This window comes from Seriola lalandi, unplaced genomic scaffold (genome assembly GCF_002814215.2).
Source record: "Seriola lalandi dorsalis isolate HSWRI2012SDOR001 ecotype SW California unplaced genomic scaffold, Sedor1 jcf7180002054584, whole genome shotgun sequence".
Lineage (NCBI taxonomy): Eukaryota > Metazoa > Chordata > Actinopteri > Carangiformes > Carangidae > Seriola > Seriola lalandi.
In genome coordinates, this window is record NW_019525137.1 from 826,082 (window position 1) to 847,706 (window position 21,625).

At 41.7% G+C, this 21,625-nt stretch overlaps 1 protein-coding gene across 2 annotated transcripts in view; it reads right to left on the reverse strand.

Annotated features, from left to right (window-relative positions):
- Window positions 1-344: 344 nt before the first annotated feature.
- Window positions 345-21,625, reverse strand: part of chst11 (carbohydrate (chondroitin 4) sulfotransferase 11) — a 96,715-nt gene continuing 75,434 nt past the window's right edge. For both annotated transcript variants that reach the window (XM_087177238.1, XM_023418741.2), the window contains exons 3-4: window positions 2,258-2,487; window positions 345-2,138 (exon numbers count right to left, since the gene is read on the reverse strand). In XM_087177238.1, the coding sequence (XP_087033364.1) occupies window positions 1,514-2,138; window positions 2,258-2,487 (855 nt within the window). In that variant the 3' untranslated portion in view covers window positions 345-1,513. The remainder of the gene's footprint in view (window positions 2,139-2,257; window positions 2,488-21,625) is intronic.

Consider the following 21,625-nt stretch of genomic DNA (forward strand, 5'->3'; position numbering starts at 1 on the left):
GGGTGGGGGTGGGGTCGTCCTATGAGTTTGCTTAACTGCAACGATGCACACTGAGCACTGAGTATGGATCTCTGAGGCTCTCATGGCCATTTTGGCACCAAATGTTTGACAACAGGAAATAGAAAATCACCCACAAATCTCTGATGAACTCAGACACAGAAGGACAAAGCCGTGGGCTGAAATGTACCATAAACCCTTCAGAAATGAAAGTGCTGTGATGCACTAATAATGTAGTGGCATCTGAGGCAAGTTGTGAAGAGAGAACTCAGCATGACAAAACTCTTAACAACAGTTCAACTTTCAAAAATCTTTTAAATTGTTCATCAGCCCAGGAAAACAAAATATTAAATTGTTCTCTTAGTTTAATGAACAAAGCAAATTAAATAATCTTTTGTAATTGCTGCTCGCAGCAACGCTTCAGTAGAAACTAAATTAAGCATGTACACAAAAGGATAATCTTAATTTACTGAAAGACAGACATGTTTGGTCATTGGAACAGAGGCTTTGTGGGTGTGGCCCTTGACGTGATGGCCCTGGGCGGGATGCGGCAACGCGGGGATTATTTCATCCAGTGCCTTTAAGCCTTTCACAACCGCTCAAGCTGTCTCTTTTCTTTCAACTCAGTGGCAGACTCACAGCTGGTGCGCCCCAATCAGCGCATCCTGTACCTTCCACACTGCATCCAAAAGTGTCAAGGATCGTTTACAGGCAATGATTTATTAAACGCTTCTATACTTCACTTTTGCGGCAGGCGTCTCCAGTTTCACAAGGTCCTCGGTGTGTAACATGAGAGGTCCCCCCTGCCCACATTATAATGACAGAGACCAGGGACAGTTTGGCTGTAGTAGTACAGTCATAAAGGTCTTGAGAGTGAAGTCAGTAGCTGTCCGTTATAGGGTGTCCTTGAGGCGTTGATGAGCCAGTTGCCCTCTGAAATGTATGAATCTAATGAGGGCAAGGGTGATGGGTGCTAACACACCATGCTGGCAGCACAGCAGAGGACATGAATCGTCTTTTACAATTTGACGGAGTATCTCTATTGATCAGGGGGAGGGAAAGATAAGCTTAGCTCGCGCGATGCATCAGGGTCAGGGCGCGTGCAAGGTCGCTGTTTACTTTGCAGAATCTGAAGCAGCCTAATTTGTCAGCAGTTTGTTTAATTGTGTAGGGAACATCATCAGGAAAGTTCCCCTTTTAAAACATCTTGAAGACCTGCTTCACCCTCATGTTAGTCTTTGCATGCGTTTGGTCCATTCAGCCCATATTCTCATCCAGTCAGTGCTCTCTGGATCATCCAGAGTTGACTGGACATCCTCCTACTTATGCCCAGACAAGCACGCATTATTTTTCTTTCTTTCAGCATCTGTTTATGTTTATTCCAAACCCCACACCTGTAAGGTATGATGACAGTTTTTTAAATCAAGTTTGCTTCCAAAAAATTTTGCCCTTTACTGATTTTGTTGCCTCTTCTTAAACAAGGCAGCCATTCTCAGAGTCCCAGCTCTGTCCTCCATTAGTCCAGCCGGAGGTAGCTGGGTGTGGAGTAGTTGAACATGAGGAAGTCCAACTTGTAAAGCTGGTAGAGTTGGATCTGCTGTTGGGTGCTGATATTGCTGAAGAACTGGGCCGTCATGGTATCTGTGGTACGAGTGGACTTGGCATAGCTCGGGAAGCGCAGGGAGTTGCCGACACCCACCAGCCGTAACACATAGTTTGCATCCTCCTCCAGTGTCTCATACTTGCCCACCAGGTCATAGTGGATGTGACATGGGTGGCAAAGCTGGTAGACGGTCTGCCAGTGCTCGTTGAGTGGGCCATCGCGCTGCGTGGCCGGGTCCACCAGGTACTCAGTGAATTCCTTGAATTTGACATCAGCACCATTGACAAGGGCGTCCTGTGTGGCATTCTTGCGGTAGCGCCGGACTATACGGGTGCCAAAGCGCTTGTGGAAGGATGAGTTGTACTTGAGAGTGAACTTGTTGCGGTATGCAGAGACCAGCCTCTCGAAGGGCTCACGGACAAAGAGGAACTTGAAGTAGTTCTTGAGGCGGTGGTTGATCTCAGCAATGCTGTACTGGTTCAGGGTCTTCAGGTTGGATGGAACATGGGCTTCATTGGAAGGGATTTCCATTGGGTCACTATGGAGAAGCACAAGGAGAAGAAATATGTACTCGTGTCTTTGTATCAAGTAAAGGGAAATGAATGGTCCCGAGTACTCTCTAAGTTCATTTGACAGTCTGACAGGTGCTACACTCACCTGTATTTGCCCCGACCTGTCAGCACCATCATGACACGTTTCCAGTTGGTGCAAGCCACCTTGGGGACATAGCAGTAGATGAGCTCATGGTCCTCATCGACCACGAGGTGTTTCAGGTCTCCGGGTGTCAGGACTCGTCGCTTACGGCTGGAAGCACTGTAGACTCGACAGGAGTCCACTACTTGATCCCTCCTGGCCTGGTGGAGGACGGCCGCTCCTGACAACTCCAGCTGCTCAGGGAGAAACAAATTAGGAGGGAGGGGGAGAAAGGAAGAGACGTTACTGTGAAATTCAAATAAAAAGCTTTCGGGGAGGTGACCATCTCGATCTGGAGATCTGATTTTGCACACTGCTTGTCCGTTTGTATCCAGCAGAACCAAGGCACTACTAGTACTGCTTATTTTTGCCTTAATACTTCATAATATGAAATATATATATATATTTTGTTGATTTTGTTTGTTGTTGATATTTGTAACATAATTACTGTTTCATACTTACTTCCTATCTCTATAATCATTTGTTGTCTTCACACCTTTTTTCTCATAATTTCCTTGGCAGTGTAAGGACGATCACACCGTGCCAATAAAGCACTTTAAAATGAATGAACCTGAAGCAAAATAGACGAGTGAGTGATGGGAAGACAGGCGGACAGTGAGAGGGTGTCATTAAACTCAGTCTTTATTATCATCTCTTTACTGACTCTATCTTTTTCCCCTATCTGAGTCACTCAATAGTTATGATAGAGATTAGTCCATGGGTGTGGAGGAAAATAATGATATTAGAGGATATGACAGATATTGAGTGTTTAATATGCACAGATTCCGCCAGCAATCATTCATCTGAGGCAGATTTCATATGCACCGTGACGCTTGTGATGACGTGGACCTAGGCAGGATGGAAAGGAGGAAGATGAAGAGGAACGACAAGAGTGTGAGGCAGAGAGCACCCTGAGGGCTTTGCATCTGAAGGACAGGAATGTTTTCTTATGCTGCTTGATTATTTTTCCCCTGCAGGGCAGTAGTTTCGTTGCAGAATCTAAATTGATTGTGTTGTGGCACAAGTGTGGCCTTTCAGTGTGGTGCTGGCCAGGGCAGAGAGGGAGGGAGCGCTGCTGACATGAAGTGCTGAAATAACTCAGGGACCACCATTGAGCGCCATCCAGTTTGACTAAGGAGGTTTTATGTATTTCTCTTTGAAGTCATTCTTCAACCATGTCGGTAGGAGGACAATTCATCATGTGCGTGGGAGGAAACCAATCTCTTACACCCTTTTATCTGATGAAGACTGTCATGATCTGTGTCTGGTTGTGTTTAGTTTTCTGTCTTGTGTCTATGTTGTCTCGTCGCTTCCTGTTTTATTTTGACATTTGACTCTCCTCTCGTTTCAGGTAACTTGCCCTTCCTCCTGGTGTCTCCCGTTGGTCTGATTGTCTTCTCCGCCCTGATTGTTTCCACCTGTTCCCCATTACCTTGTATTACATCTGTCTGTGTTTCCCTTTGTTCTGTGCCAGTTCGTCTTGTTCTCTGTTCATGAACCTCCCGGCCCCATGCTCCAAGTCTTTGTCAATTCAGGTCGTGTACTTTGTTACTTTGTTTTGTCTCTTGTTTAGTCTCTACTCTGGTGTTGTTACTTTGCAACTTTGTGCTTAGTCATGTTATTTTGTTACTTTGTCGTTTCCTCACAGTGATTTTTTGTTCTCTGGCGTTTGCCGTTTTTTCCTCTCTAAGAGTGATTTTCTGTTGTACTTTGTCAATAAATATCATTTAGTTGAACTTTCATCTTTTGGGTCGTGCATTTGGGTCATGTCCTAGTTCGAGTCTGACAAAGACATACAAGAGCTGTTCTGTGATAAGTTCTCCACCTGCACATCAATTGTCAAGCAGGAAAAAAACCATAAGTAAGTTTTCATGAAAGAAAGGGTCAGGCCAATCAGAGATATATCAGGATCATGTCTGTAAAAATCAGTCTCTTACTTTCTCAATAAACTCCAGTATTGGATAGATACGTATGTGGAGATACAAGTTGCTCTCTGTCTTTGTTTCCTTTAGTTGCTTGAAGAGGTGAATTCAAAATTCAACACACACAGGAACGCTGTTATTAAAAATTTAAACATATTAGAGCAATGTCTCAGTTAAAAGCATTTCCCCCTTGTTTCTGGGAATCATCTTTTTGTATTTAAAGCTCAATATTTTCTTCTTCTTCTGTGTTTTATTTTGAAGTGTTGATTCATAAGAAGATATATTTGTGGTTTTAGGAACCAAAAACCATCTCAATGTAGTTTTACATCTCCTCTCTCAGGCTTCTCTCTGGAGCTCTAGTAACAACAGGTTGGTGAGCCAATCAGAGGAGAGTAGGCTCTGAGTCTCTCTTCTGATTGACTGACTGTTTTCTGAGTGATCCGATACAAATATAGCAGATTTCAGGTAAAAGCTCAGAGAAATCAAATCCTGCAAGGTTGGATGGTGGGTCCAGGTGGGTGGGGCTTGGGGCAAGGCTGAGGGCGGTGACAGCTTTGTTGTGACATCACACAAAGTCCTGACGACTGGTTTTAAGGCTTTGACAGTGTTAACAACACATGGACATCTACCTTTAGACTACCGTATATGGGACCTTTAATATGAGTATAGACATTTCTAAGAAGACAATCTCAGCCTGAGCCATGGGTTTAGGGCATATTGGAAGCACCTTACTGTTATATGCTCAGAATGATTCATATTGCTGAATAAATCCAGCAGGATTTCTGCAAGGCTCACTGTGTAACTTTACCATGTTAATTTGAGAATTGGTTTTGCTCAGCAATCTTACAGACTGTCTCTTTTGTTGATTTAATTACAAGGTGACATTTTTATTCTGAATAATGTCACCTTTAAATAACCTTAAATATGCCCACAACAGATGGGTTTTTGCTTCCTATAAAACTTTGTGCACATTAAATATTAACTTCACACAAGATAAGAACCTGTGCCCACAACAGATAAATCTAGTTCCCACAGGAAAATATGTGTACACATGGATCTTGCTCCTACCTGATGATTATTTGTTTGCACAACAAGTATATCTTGTTCCTGCAAGATTGTGCTCACATCACAATATCTAGTTCCCACATAAAATTGTTGTTATTCACACAACACATAGATCTTGCTCCTACAAGATGGTAGCTTGTGCAAGTAATATATGAATATTTTTACACCATATGGATCTTATGGATCAAGAAAATAAGCTGTGTGAACAGCATATAATCTTGTTTTTACAAGATAATAATGTGAACATAATATACGACAAGCCTGCGACACAAACCTAATATCTTATTCCCACAAGATAATATCTTATATGGAATCTTTAATATCCTGTTCACATAAAATTAAAATACAATCTTTGACTGTAGAACTTCATCATTTTCTTTCTGTCTTAAAAAGAATTTATGCAAATACAGACTTCCATGCTGTTACCTCAGCTTTAACCTGTTAAATGCACTTTTTTCACAACTCTCCCTGTCATATCAAACCTTCCTTTAGTCCTTTAAAGTATTTGGAGGGAAGTGTAAGTTGAAAATACATGATGGATTATCTCTGCTCAGGAAGAAGGGCTCGTTTTCTACCCCTCCCACTTATTCTCTCTTTGTATGCTCTCCATTCGTCCCCATTCAGGCTAACGCCGACACATCAAAGCCTGCTAAGGCAGAACAGTGCCAAGCGAAAAGCAGCTCTTTGTTGATGAAAATCTCTCCTTTTTTTTTATCCACTCAGAGACATCAAGCTGCGATTCACACAAATTTTGCAGCATGCAGCCCCCCCCCCCCCCCCCCCCCCCCCATTCCAGAGGACAAATGCTGTACATAACATGGGAAATAGAAACAAGGGAGTGACTCTTCTCATCTACTCTGCCTCGGCTTTCCCCTCTTTATCTCTTTTCTTTCTCCAGGATTACCTTCTGACATTTTATCTCCCCTTCAAGAATCTTACTCAAGTCTCTTGTGCGGTTTCGATGAAAGAGTGAAGATGAGAAGGAGCGAGAGGAGGAGCAGATGAGGGAGGCGATATGTCGATACAGCCTGAGGGAGAGCTGTGATGGAGGTCAGCGACCTCTGGCCATGTCGAGATGTTCCCACGGGACAGAGGATACCATTACTCGCCTATTTGCTGGCACATTAACCCAAATAATCCCCTGTTGACATGAACTAGTGGGTCAACATCAGATACAAGCTGGCAAAAGTCATAAAACCACAGCTACAACACTATCACATAATATGATCAATTTAGTTTGAGGTCCTTCTTGACCAATCAGAAGAGATCAAACTTCCAGTGTGTGTGTGTGTGTGTGTGTGTGTGTGTGTGTGTGTGTGTGTGTGTGAGACTCTCTGTTCCATTTTCTCTGGAAAGCTTGTCCATCAGTACTGGGAGACAACTCAAAGGGGTGGAGAGAGACAGAAAATCCTTATGCATACATTTCGACCTAATCTCACCATGAAAGTCATTATCAGCGTTGCATATGCAAATAGAAAAATCTTTTCTTTCTTATCTTCAGATGTCGGCGGGACTTCAAGACGAGCCCATTGTACATTCACGACGATGCTCTTTTCTTGTCGCTGCACATTTGTTGTTAAAATGTGTGAGAAAAGTGATGACAGACTGTGTTTCCATATTTCAATTTCTTCATTTTTTTGCCACAGTTGTATTATTCTCACTGAGAGTTGTTATGAGTTTGAAATATGATCTGACTCTTCTAGATGCAATAGCTGTAATGAATCGCTTCCTCCTGATCCGCTGATGGTTGCAAAAGAAAGCGCAAGGAAGCTAGGAGTTAGAAGAGGGAGGATGGAAGGAAGAAAGGATGAGTTTGTATACACAAGGCTGAATTGCAAAATGTACAAAGTGGGAAACAAGCTAACTGTCACCAAGCATTCACGGAGGCCTGAAAGCATCAAGTTCACTGAGTGGCAATTTTTTTTTAAATTTAATTTGCATGAAAATAAAAAATGAATTATTTTAATTTGCACATTTCTAAATAGAGTTGTGTTTCATTAAAATGACCACAAACTGACAGACAAACAACTTTCTTTACGTCTTAAAGATAATTTATGCATATCCAGACCTCTCGTGTTGTTACATCAGCTTTAAGCTGTTAAACTCTTTCTGTATCACATCCGCCTGTATCTTTCATATCAAACTTTCCTTTACAGAGCAATGGTTTTTCTCACAGACTGTAAATACACATGGACGTCGCCTCTGTGACATGACCCACAGGTTACTGAAAAGCGGTTTTGAAACTCAGATTGAGCTGCTCCACCGTTGGCATCTTGGCAGTGCCTGACTCCGCCCCTAACTCCCAGATAATGCAAATACGCTCACCTACCTTTCACTCAAAGAGGCCACGCCCTTAATTCTCCATAACTTTAAGCCTTAATAAAATGTGATTTAGTGTGAGTTATATAAACAGTTGTCATAAAGGAGGAAATGATTTATAGAAACCAAAACTGATTTTGTACTGTCTGACTGGTCACGCAAGGAAACACCAGAACTAGATCAGCCACTTTGAACCTGTTGCTGAACCTACAAGCTTCTGTTTTGTTGTCTCAGTGACCACAAAGTCTACTGGTGAGTATGTGTTGTTTCCAATGTTAAATCGACTAATGTGTAAAATCAAACATGATTACAATTTACGTCAAAAATGATCAGTGACATTTGAAAGGAAATGTGGAGGAAGCTAACAGTTAGCCTACCATGGGATTGTGCTAAATTTAACCAGTTCAGTTTAATCAGAATCAGAATCAGATTACTTTATTGATCAATTTATTGATAATTTCAATGCTAAATAAATAGCATCACCTGTTGCCATGCAGTGTGTGAGGTGCTTTCTTAGTCTTACGGAGCGCTATACAATACTTGCCACATTCAAACACTCACACGTTCATACATCACAACCGTACTCATACACTGATGGATCAGCCATCAGAGGTATTGTGGGGTTCAGTATCTTGCCAAAGGAGAATTTGACACGCGGCAACAGCTGTAAAACTCTTGACTTGAGCAAGGGTGACCTGATAGCCAACTGGTCAGGGTGCATACCATATGGGCGCTAATGCACTGAGCTAGTTCAACTCCTCATTCTCCTCCTCAAAAAACAAAAAACTATGAGGAAAAAAAAAAGGTTTTTGGAATGTTTGAGGAGTTAGGTGGTCTGTGATTTTTAATATAGTGGTGGAGTCCTTGGTTTGAGAAGCACTGTTATAGAGCAACATTCTGTTCTGAGCTTCTCATTACCCAGCCTAGCAGCACGGCTCATGGTGGGTTACTCCATCACTTTCGTCCAGCCATGAAATTTACTACAGACACAGAGTTCTGCACTAATTAAAACATAGATTCTGTTGAACTTATCCATCGACTATTAATAAGCGTGAACAAAAATCCCGGTGAGAAACATTTGAAAGGAAATGTGGAGGAAGCTAACAGTTAGCCTACCATGGGATTGTGCTAAATTTAACTGGTTCAGTTTAATGGCACTGGTACTTTGAATTAGCATACATTTGGATATAGCTTGCTGTAGATAATGTATATAATTGAGAAATATGTTGTAAATAGTGCTGGGGAGGAACTGTGGTGCTAATGCATCATGATGTGCAGCCCAGGGATTGTGTAGAGCATCAGGAGCTGCCTGAAACATCTTTTCCTCTAAGATATAAAAACTGCTTCCTATTTAAACTCCACAGCAGTCAACTAATTGTGTTTATTCTCTGTGCGGCTATTCTGGAGTATTTACACTCTGTCTCTGGAAGACTTGGACATGTTTGGAAACAGACATGTCCAAGCAACATAGAAATAAAAAGTGCCTAGGAGACTTGGTGAATTTATGCCTATGCAAAGAGCTGCCTGAGAATTGATCATCACTCTGCTGTGATTTTGGTGATGCTGGAGTTTTGTCTAAAACCTGATCAGTCTGCAGGACTCGTCTTCTGTTTGTGCATCTGCTTCCCTCCTCTTGCTGGCTGTGAAGTCATCCAAACAAAGATCAATAGGATTCATCAAAGCACCTCTCTCTCTCTCTCTCTCTTGCACACACACACACACACACACACACACACATACACATTCACACACACATGCACACATACTCACACTCAGCACTGAAGGCAGTCTGTCTCTGACCCTCTCTGCTTACAGACTGGCATTCATAGAGCGGCCAGGAATAAAGCTGCCAGTGTAGCACAACTGTACCACACAAACACACACACACACACACACACACACACACACACACACACACAGACACATCTGTTTTTCTACTGCGTAATGCGTCACCTGTGTCTGTAAAAGGCGACAAGGTGAAACCATCCAATAAAATCTTGACAATGCCCACAGTTTACGAGGTGGATTCATCATTTCCACTGAGGCCCGACGCACATTAGTTTTCCATAATGTCATTTATGAGATGTGGGACCAGCAGAGGGCCGGGCCGGGCCGGCGCTGAAACACACCAGCTGCTGATCACCTGTACCCACTGTGACACCGGAAAGACCTTTACACATGCAGCTCCACACATTCCCGCAGAGGCATACTGAAGGAAGGGGGGCTGGGGGGGAAAATGTATTAATCAAACGCACCTCAATCGTACACAAAAAAATATGGCCTAATAACAAAAATTACTGTTGCAAAAAAACTTCTGTTGCAGCAGCTAATTTAATGTTTGAGTCTAGAATCAGTACTAACTGTTGCACCTTCATAATCAAAACATAATCCGACAATTCACCACGGTCTGCTGCTCCACAGCAGTCCAGCTGTGGGTGATAATCTGCCTATAGGCTGGTTTGATTAATCATCCGATATAAAGACGTCTAAGTTTACAGCATATTGGATTCAGGGCGAATATTATTACTACTCTTCTTAATGGGACTGATTAGAATAATATCTGACACTGCCAAGACAAACATTAAGTATCATCCTTTTATTCAAGATTTTGAGAAAGATTTTGAGAAATACATTGCATCCTCCAGAATTGTTTTAAACTCTATAAAAATCCTTTGCTATGATTCATATTTAGTTTAACATGGTTTTCACACATAAAAACTGGGTCTGAAGCTCCTCTCCTCTTACTTCCTGCTGTCTCCAGGTGGACAGGTGAGAGAGCAGAGAGCATCAAGATGGTTAGAGGAGGAAACATCAGAGAGACTCAGCCACATGTTTGAGCCTCAGTCAGACCCAGACTCAGAGGAGGAGTCTGAGACCAGAACCAGAGACTAGCAGACGGATCAGAACTGTTAGCATAGTTAGCATCTTTTATTTGTTTATGTTGTTTGTTAGCTTGTAACTGGCAGTGGCTGACACAGTGTTAGTGGGTTGTGCGAATGCTAACTCTCTCTCTCTGTACTGACAAGGTTTCAGGTTTATTTAGCCCCGCCCCCCGTCCCCACAAGTTGACAGGATTGGTTCCTTAGGTTTGTGACGTATGAAACCCTGGCTGTCTGAATCTGTTTTTATGAGACTGTCATTGGTTCACTGCAGTTCAAGGTGGAAACACTCAGTCATGGTGTTGATGATTATTTCACTCATCATATGTCTGGTATGATATAAAAACATCATATGGCCGTTAACAAGGTTAAAAATCATCCTATTATCAAAGAGAAATAAGTTGCGTCCTTAAACATTTTACAAAACAGAAACTGTTGAATATACTTGCTCATTGTATTACTGAATGTTTTTTACCGTCATGTGATTCTAACTGTAAAGCTGTCAACTTCATCAGAGCTGGATATCAAAGTCATATTAAGCTGTGTTTCAACCAAAAAGTACCTGGAACTTTTAGTACTTTTCTTCAGGAACTAAAAAGTTCCTGTGGCCCATTGTTGTCTGCGTTTCCGGCTGAGAGTCCTAAAGTTGACATTACATTATTCACAGCACTTTGAGGACATAACATGAATGAAAATACGGGACAAATTGTGTCCGGTATTCATTCAATACAGGATGCAGCATTTTATTTTCAAATACGGGATGATCCCGTATTATACATGATGGGTGGGAATCCTAGCCGCTCCGGTTGTTGTGGTCCTTTATTTTGTCTAAATCCTGTTTCAGTTTTTTTTTACCTTCTCCCTGACCTGTTTTGCAGTGTGGAAAATGTGTTTGCTCTCTCAGCGCTCGCTTGCTCGCTGCACACTTTTGCGGGTGAAATAAAATGCTGTGAATACTTGACCAGTCAAAAGGTTCCTGGTTCCTGGGGAAAGTTCCTGCAGTGGAAATGCAGCTTTATTGTCCAGTGAGCTCTGAGAAACCTCCACATGTTTGCAGTCTTAATGGGCGCTGTTGGAAGTTACTGGTGTTGGGACCGAGTTAACTGTAATTAACATAATTGTATAATGTGTGAATTAGTCAACATGATTTCATAACATTGTTTTTTTTCCATCAAATAAAACCTCATTACTTCATACATCAAAGATTATTAAACTGACTAGCCATGGCTGTCTTTATAAAGCTACAGTAATGAATAGTAACTACATCCACACACAAAATTCAGCAAAAATCGACACCTTAAAGGAAAATTTCAATATATTTCAATCTGGCATATTTCCATTAAAACATATCTGCACCAGCCTCCTACAGCTTTCCAAATAAATGTCCACAGGTGAGAGCGACACCGGCTGTGTGAGTGACTTATAGCTAATTAATTTCCAGTGCTTATCATCATCATCATCATCATCATCATCATCATCATTATAATCATCATCCCGCAGATTTTGCATCACCTCCTCACAATCAGCTGGAAGAAAAGGCAGGGGCCGGCTGAACCAAACGCTCAATTCTCCGTAGCTGAGAAAGAAGTGATTATAATGACCGCAAAATGTGTAACTGACATTAACAAACATTAACATCTGCTGACATGTTCAGTGTGATCCAACATTACAATGCCAGTATTTACTGAGATATATACATCCTTATGCAGATAGCTAACATGGCTGTTACAGGCGGCTGCTTTCTGTGTTTAGTTTTGGGTCAGACTCAGAGAAAAGTGTCTGAAATGATTCAGTAAAACTGTTAAACTGGTGAACTATATGCTGTTTGGTTCTCGTTTCCCTGAATCTCCGCTGTGAAGGCGGTGAGAGCAACGACCCATAGAGACACACATGGGAACAAACAGGTATTTCTGTTACGAGTAATCAATCGGCGCAATCAGCAATTCCCATTTTTAGTGAATGCATCATAAAAATCACTGTTCTGACATCATATATGAAAACCACTCCTCCAACCTGAAGAACCGCACAGGTCGTTTTCGTCAACCCTGTGATACGACCCATAGGAGTGTGTCCTAAAATAGCCCGGTTGTCATGATTACCACAATAAACATGCTGACTGTACCGAGGGTGGTTTATTGATCCCCTACCATGGATACTAACGGTCATGGCTTGGGTAGGTTTAGAAAAAGATGGTGATTTGGGTTAGGGTTAATAATTAATAATAAATACTTCCTCAACATTAGACAATCTTTGTTGACATGGTTACATTAATAACAATGAACAGTCATGGATAATACAAACAACATTAAACAGCTAGTTTCACATGGGAAACGAACAGCACTCTCCTGTGTCATATTCCTCCATCCACCACAACCTCCTCCTGATGTAGACTTTATGTCACTGCACTTTTTCTTTGCTCCTGTCATAATTACTATGACCACTGGCAACAAAACCTAGCTATGGGTCATAAAAACCTGCTGCACAGATGAACTATGGACTCGTTCTTTACAGGAGGACAGTCTCTAAATAACAGGTGAGTAGCCTATAGGTTTGACATGAAGTGATGATAAGCTAACGTTAGTTTTGCTGTCAATGTTACATTAATGCAAATTATTTTTTTCACGTTGCTTCAATAATGTGTTTCAGTGTATTGTTAATGACTTACACCTACTCAGTGGAGGTGTACATTTTGAATTTAACTATATAATATAACTCACTCTACATTCAGATTAAGCTACATTTGAATTTACACACAGCCGCTGGCATTCAAACCAGTAACCTTTCAGTCAGAGGTTTTTCTAACGTCCTAAACTTTTAGAAAAGCAGCAAAGAGGAGAACTTTAGAGAAGTGAATCTATACTGATTCATGATTTTTGTGCTGTGGTTTATGATGCCTGTTACATAAGGCCCTGCTGGGAGGTGGTGAATGGACACTGTGAGTGTGCCAGAGGCTAAAAGCACTGAGCTTCACTGCTGGAGCCAACAAGGCCAAACAAACACACAGAGTAAGGACAGATGCATAATTTGAAGCTGGGTTTCTGTCCAATTCGTATTCAATTCTCAGCACCAGTTAGTCACGTCAATAATGATGTGATCATTTAAAATCAGATAGATGACTCACTGTTGCCAAACAGTAATCTGATGGAGGTGTGGATATTTAGGCATTTGAGGAATGACTGTCAGTAAAATCTTCAGTGAAACCCAGAGGTCTCACGTTGCCTGAAGGAGCTGTTAACAGACCTTTGTGAGAATTTCACAAGCAGAGGTTTTAATGGTCTAAGTGATGCTTTTCCACCCTAAAGGAGATTTAACTCTGAGCCAAGCACTGAATCTTCAACGAATATGTTCAGTGTTAACAGGACAAAACAGGTCAACAAACCCCTGTGTCCCTCAGGGGCAACAACAGCAACAGCATTAACAGTTCTCTTTCCTGCAGCTTGAGCTGCAACAGGAGCCACGAAGCAGCGTTATCATCGAGCAGCTGTTGTAGTAAATTCTCAGTAAAATATACTATGCATTATAAATATACTGACTGTTAAACTTATATAATCCAATGGAATAGCTTTACTCAGAAATGAGGTTAGATTTGTATGTGAACCAGCCTTTAACTGAAGTAGGATTGTTAGAATGGAAGCTGGAGGGAATAAAGTATAAAAGATGGTGTGAAGGGCCCTGAGAGCAATGGTGTTTGAGTAGCAGCCATAGCGAGGCACAGCATGAGGATAGACGAGGGCCTTAGGTTTAGGGTGGTGGAGGGGCTCTTGGATGCCTGGTCCTACTACACGCCTTGGCACAGGAGTCATAGTTAGGGTAGACGAGGGGCTTCTGGACACCTGGGGCTACTATGATGCCCTGGCGTGCCTGGTTTGGGGAATTCCACACGGGGCTGAACACCATTGATCCCAAGGCTTTTATAGGTTCACTTTAGAAAATAGGTGGAGAATCCACCTAAGGAGGAACTATATATGATTGTGCATAGGCACTCCGTTTCCAGTTCAGATCCGGATCTGATCTCGCGTTTGTTCTTGTAAAAGAATAAATTCTATTGCATTGGACTCTGATCATCTCCATTGACTTCTTTTTTAAATCTTTTTTTGACTCCAGTAAAAGTGCAGTTTTGTAGAAAGTTAAGTGTTGGTGAAGAGGTCTAGACTTAGTCTCTGGCCCGGACCTGGACCTTTTTTTCCTCCAACACAGCTAACTCTGCAAGGAGAGGTGAGGAGCTACAGGGACCTCCTCAGAGACACAGAAGCTGCAGAGCCAGACAAGCCTGCAGCTCACTGAGCTTTACAAAGCAGACCTCTGGAAAGGATCCATTAAAAAGACCTGAGGAAACCATTCATTGTGCACCTTGAACAGGTAACCATCATCATGAAAGGCAGAGGCCTTACCCATTACACCAGAAACAAATATATATTGACCCAAAAGATAAAATCAAATGAGATGGTCCTTTATAAGTCCCACACTAAATTTACGGCAGCAGCTGGACAGTAGAAGAACTAAACACACTCTTGTATAAGCTATTCCGCCAAACAGCGTTTATTTAACACCTGACTGCACTTACATGGGCACTTTGTCCGGGTCTCGCCAGAGGCTAGGATTGCCACTGCGCACACACACACAAGTGCGCTTTTGATTTTACCTGCTGGTGTATTTATTACACAACTCCAACTCCTTGACGATGGTGTCTCACCATAAAAACAAAGAGCACTAATGTTGTATTCATTTACATTATTACATTATAGTAAATGTGATATTTGTACAACGCACTCTTGTTTTGTCTGTCCAGTATATATAAATAAAGCTTTGTAAAAGTGTAAACACACATTCATCACATGAATTTCATAAAGCCCAGAGAATTCTGTGTTCCACTGAACTTGTACTTTTATGTAAAATGATTAAATTGCTTTAAGGCATTGTACAGTTTTTGGTATTAAAAAGTAATAAACTTTTTAATGAATACATTAAAGTACATCTATAAAGGTGCTGCATATTAATTTACTAATTATAAGAGTATTTACCTGAAGAACACTTCAAGACAGTACATTAAAATGCAAAGTTAGCACACTTTTTTCATATTTAAATTTATCACAAAATTTATAATCTGCTTTAAATGCACTTTGCTGTTCTTTAATGTTTTAAGTATCTCATTTTCACTTGTGAAAAGTTGAGGATAAGTTGACTCTAGTTGAAGTGGTGGATGTGTGTGTGTGTGTGTGTGTGTGTGTGTGTGTGTGTGTGTGTGTGTGTGTGTGTGTGTGTGTGTGCGATATGAGCACAAATATTTTTATTGTGTTATCATCATCAAACCCCTTATGACCAATCTAGGCCACAATTTGTCAGCTGTAACCAGGTGTTACATCATACCCATCATGCACCATGGCCTGGACAAATCCCCATGTCTCCAAATGCATATCAGCACCACAGGACTTTTCTGTTTGTTGGTCAGTTTCCGGCAGAACAACAACTGTCCTCCCAGTCGATGCCCTTGATGTCGGTGCCTTTCAAATCTGAGTATAAGGACAGTGAGCTCAGCTTTAACTGTAATACATAATAGAGTGGTCATATGGAAAAATGTAAGTTTCAGTTTCTCTCTGAAAAAGCAAAAGTGGTTGCAACAAAGTGCAGTTATAGTAGGCTTCATTCTGATGACTTCCTGTTCCATGTTTGGCTCCTTCAGTTATTTTTACATATGTACATATGTAACCTTTTACATATGATACAGATGTTGGCACATCCATGACCAAAGTCTCCTAAATGGTATCTGGTCTGCACTTTTCTGATCTCCTCAACCACTCAACAGGTTTTACAATGGAAGACACATTCACAAACAGCGCTGCATATATATCACATTTCTACCATACATACACCGACGATACCGGCCTGGAAGAACTGGGAATCGAACTACCGGCCTTCCATTAAGTGACTCAGCTCCACCACCTGAGCTACAACCTACTGCCACTGCAGTGATGATAGTGATCACTTGCGAGTCACTTTGGATAGAAGCATCAGCAGAATGACTAAATGTAAATGTGTAATGTGTAAATGTGTTGTAATGATGCCACCATTAGTATTGTAGCTTTACGTGGGCGCAAACATTTAATTCTGAGAACCTCATTGACAGTGTCACTCAGATCACAGCGTAAAAAAAGAAAAAAGCATTTAAAATGAAATGTAAATATTATTTACCTATTTCATGTGCACAAATGGATCCACAGAGGTGTAAATGTTTATGCGAGTTTGCAAATAGCTCTGTATCTTTGTGGATAAGATTCAACACAACAGAAATAAAACTAGAATCATCACCTCACAGCTGTCTGCCTCAGTCAACCAGTCAAATATGGTCACAATCTCTCCTTCCTGAGTTACAGTGTTGAATAATGGCCAGAAGTGTTTTTGCATAACATTATGATGTCACAGTGAAGTTGACCTTTGACCATTTGGATATAAAATGTAATCACTTAATTTTATCCTTATAGACGTTTGTGTTTAATTATGACATAATTAATGTTTGGATTCTTGAGTTATGGCCAATGTTTTGTGAGGTCACAGTGACCTTTGACCCTTTGACCACCAATTTCTAATAAGCTCATCCTTGAGTCCAATAAATGTTTGTGCCAGATAGAGTGAAATTCCCTGTTGGTGTTCCTGATATATAATGTTCACAAGAATGTGAGGAGGTAACAGTGACCTTGACATTTGAACTTTGACCACCAAAATCTAATCTGTTCATCTTTGAGTCCACTGTGAAGAATCTTCTTTGCTTTATAAATCATAAAGTCCAATAAAATCTTCCATAAGACACCTGCATATCTGACTCTTCCTGTCCCACAGTAACATTCAACTTGTAACCTGAGACATGTCGACTCCCCCGGGGGACAGTTAGCCTCCCTGTGGCTGCACCACAGAACCTGAGCTCAACATTCAGACTTTGACCTGGTACATCTGAACGGTGCTGGGAACAGGACAGGAGAGGAGAAACCTCACTGATGTAGCTGCACACTTTGTATTAGACGTGTGTGTACTTGTGCTGCTGTGCATCTTTACACAAGTAATATGTAGACGCAAAGTGTGTATGTGTGTGCGTATGTCAGTATATCTCAAAGAGAAATGTGGGGGTATAATTATAGCACTACAGACAAGATAATGACAAACTGCTCTGACTTTCCCTCAGCGCCATCAAAGTTTCTTTTTCCTCTCATGAGCACTTTCCTCTTTTTCTCTCTGCATGGTGTGTTTCCCCTCAGGGGGCAGGAATCAGAGAGGAGGAGGAGGAGGAGGAGGAAGAGGAGGAGAAGGAGGAGGAGGAAGAGGAGGAGAAGGAAGAAAAACAAGAAAAAGAGCCATTCACTTTTCACTTATAGGAAACTGTTTCTCTATGTAAAAGCAGAATCTGGAAAAGTTCAAGTTCTCTCTAACATGTGCTGTCCTAACAAATGGACTGGTAGTACAGGAAGTGATGTAGCTGTCAAGTAATCAGAAGAAGAACTGGATGTGCAGCACGAGGCTGAGCAGGAAAACAAAAGAAACAGAAGCTCAAAATCCATGGAGAACATGACATAACATAAAATAGTTGCGATGGAAAGAATATTCTAGACCTTGGAAACAATAGTTGACACAATTGTCTCACCACATAGTCTGTTCAGCAGCTGGTCTGAAGTTGAAATTCAAGGTCAAGAATAAATAAAAGCTAGTGTAATTATTATTTTTGAATGCCTTGTTTAGTCTTGATCAGAGTTTTATTGTATTATCTGATTACATGTCGTCATGACGTCAAAAGTCTCTGAAGTCATGATCATAAGTTTAAATCACAACCTAATCAAATATTTGGTGTGATCATTGTGTAATTCTGACATTGTTGGGACAATCTATTTTTTCCTCTTCTTCTGTGTTTTATTTGAAGTGTTGATTCATAAGAAGATATATTTTTAAGAATTTCTGGTTTTAAGAACCAAAAACCATCTCAGTGCAGTTTTACATCTCTTCTCTCAGGCTTCTCTCTGGAGCTCTAGTAACAACAGGTCAGTGAGCCAATCAGAAGAGAGTGATCCTTTACAATGCAGCAGATTTCAGGCAAACACTCAGAGAAACCAAATCTTGCAAGGTTGGATGGTGGGTCCAGGTGGGCGGGGCTTTGGGCATGGTCGTGGGCAGTGACTGTCTTGTTGTGACATCACAAAGTTCTGACAGCTGGTTTTAATGCTCAGTTTCTGAATACAGGCTGTGTGCATTTCTCTGTGGACTGAAGCTTTGATACTTTCACAGTATTAATATAGAACCTAGACCTGATCTATAATCAAACAACATATGGACATCTACCTTTATACTATATGAACACTATAAGAAATAATGTTGAACTTACTTTTCATATCTTTAACTCAACTTTTAAAATTTTAGTTTAGTTAAGGCTGGTGGGAAACTTTCAAAGCTGAATGAACTTAAATGATTTAACACTATGTCGTTTAATTACACTGTTTTGTGTGTAAATTTAAATTTTCTGTTAACTCTGTTACTGATGCTGAAGCATTTCCTCTGTGTTTGTTTTAAACCACAGAGAACAGCTTCTCCTGGAGAGTGAAAAACAGCACATTTTTAGAAAAACACGAACATAAAATCCAGTGTGGGTGGTCATAATTCTTTCATAATTTCAATAAAACACACCTGTAATGTCAAGATCAAGACATAATTCTCCTTTGATCATATTGAAAGTAAAAATCTTGTTTATCCATGTTCTCTGTGGCCGTCTGTGATGCACATTCTCTTCTCTCTTCACAGTTTATCCTCTCAGAGAAAAACAGAGCATCATCTCCTCTGAATCCCTTTGTCTCTCTCCTTTCACCTCCTTTCTTCAGCTCTGCTCATAAGCAGCCTCCAGAGATAGACAGAGACAAAAGGAGTAAAGCCTCCTATAAAACCCTTTGTCTTTAAACCCAGAATGACTTATCCACACACACAGACACACACACACACACATACACGGTGTACGGCTGTACTGTGGTCTGATGGTTTTACAGCAGAGCAGCGCTCAGACAGCTGCTTTGGCTGCTTTGCTGTGGGTGAAAGGTGTGACAGTTCTTTCAAGTCCATGCCAGTCTCTGCTGCTGTGTTCCTGCATAATCTGGCCCTGGGTGCCCCCAGAGAGGAAGTGTGAGAAAACACACGCGCACACACACACACACACACACACACACACACGCACACACACACATGCACACACACCCGACTAATGTGAAGACTGTGTAGCGTTAGCAGATATCTGCAGCCGGTGAAACATCAGGTATCTATTTGAACAGACACTCTCTTCACTGAATACACTCATTTCTGAAAATCTCACCACACGTTTATTTGAAACTGTGCAATCGGGACTGATGACTTCTTCATTTCTCTCAAATTTTCATCTGGAGAAATTTCAACCTTTTCCTGGATGAACACAGTTGACACGATCCAACCTGGGCCTGAAGTCGCAGTCTCTAAATTCCCCAGGTTTCCTCCTTTTCACGCCTGATGATCAGGAGCTGTTGGTATCGACTGACAGAAGAATACTATGGATGTCAGGGGACAAAATGTGTTTTGTCCACAGGGATGTGGAAGTAGAACCTCACATTGAAATGACCCAGTAAAGTTGCTTCAGCATCGGCCCAGTCCTGCGGATGCCTCCTCCCTGGGACAGAACCAGAACACTTGGAATCCCTACTATTACTGCCTGTTGCCATGGCAACCCAAACCCAGATACGCAGTGGAAGGAACATCACATTGTGATTGGGGAACTCAGGGACCGGTAATTTACCAAAATAATCCCCTGTAAGAGTTTCCAGACCTGGAGCCCCTTTCAGCAGGGAAACACTTTCATATGACAGTTGAACAAGCAATTCATATGAAGTAGCCGAGTTGTCATGGCGATGTCGATGTAAGTCCATACCCTCCTTCCCAGCAAATGCAGCGGAGGAGTGAGGATGTGAGGGGACACAGGGGGCAATAGCTGACCCCGACCTTCTTTAGTGCATGAATAACAACATGCACGGCTGTAGTCTTTCATGTCCTCCGATCACATGTCAATCATGGCAGGCATTTTAAAAATGAGTGTCTCCTCTTTGTTTCAGCCTGTCTGTAGACTAGACGACTGCTACGGTTTGTGTTTAATCTTGTTTTATTGCTCTGGGTGTTTTGTGGGTGTAGTTATTCCTTAAAGGTCTCTCGGTTCACAAGTTAAACTCAGCTGAGAATGTTTTCAGGCTCATCACTCTCCACTGTCTCCTCGCAAATAAAGACACAAAATGTCCAGAAGAAAGTTCCTGTCTGACCTCGGTGGGAGCTGAAACAATCTCACAACTGTTCAGTAGCTGTTCTTTTCATCATGTCACACAATCTTGTCAACTGTTGTTTCCAAGGTCGAGAATGAAGAGTTAGAAATGAGAAAGTGTCTCCTGATCCGCTACTTTCATCATTATGCGTTTGTTTAAGCAACAACACTTAAGGAAAGATGGTGATCATGGTTAAAAGAAACAACTCTGACTATAAGATGGACAGGAGACGTTACAGGATGCTTTCTATGCACAATAACCTCCAGTCCACATGTTGAAGTGTCTTTGGGCAAGATACTGAATCCCAAATTGCCCCCGATCGATGTACCATCAGTGTGTGAGTTTGTGGGGTAGAGCTGCGCCGTTTGTATAGCAAGCACTGTCTGAATGGGTGTGAGAGGGTGAATGAGTGTAAAGCGCCTTGAGTGGTCGTTAAGACTAGAAAAGCTTTATGTAAATGCAATCCATTTTCCATTCCTTACAATGGTTTGTTGTGCAGCTTCATCCCACTTCATACAACAGACCTACACTCATTTAAAGACCAGGAGAGGGTCGTGTCAGGAAACGTAAACATGGGGAAGACTGAATGTAGTTTTCTAGGAAGGCAGATATGGGAACCACAGTGAGATGTGCAGCCTGCTCCACAGAGCTGATCACCACACACAGATCTCGATCTCTCTCCTTCTCTCTCTCTCTCTCTCACCCTCGCCTTCGGGGCCCAACAACCACCGGGAATCTTCCTGTGACTCCTGGTTAACCACTCGATGCCTGGTATTCGCTGTTGTTAGTGATTCCCAGTAGTGCAGCTGCTGATCAGACTGAACCCCCCCCCCCCCCCCCCCCCCC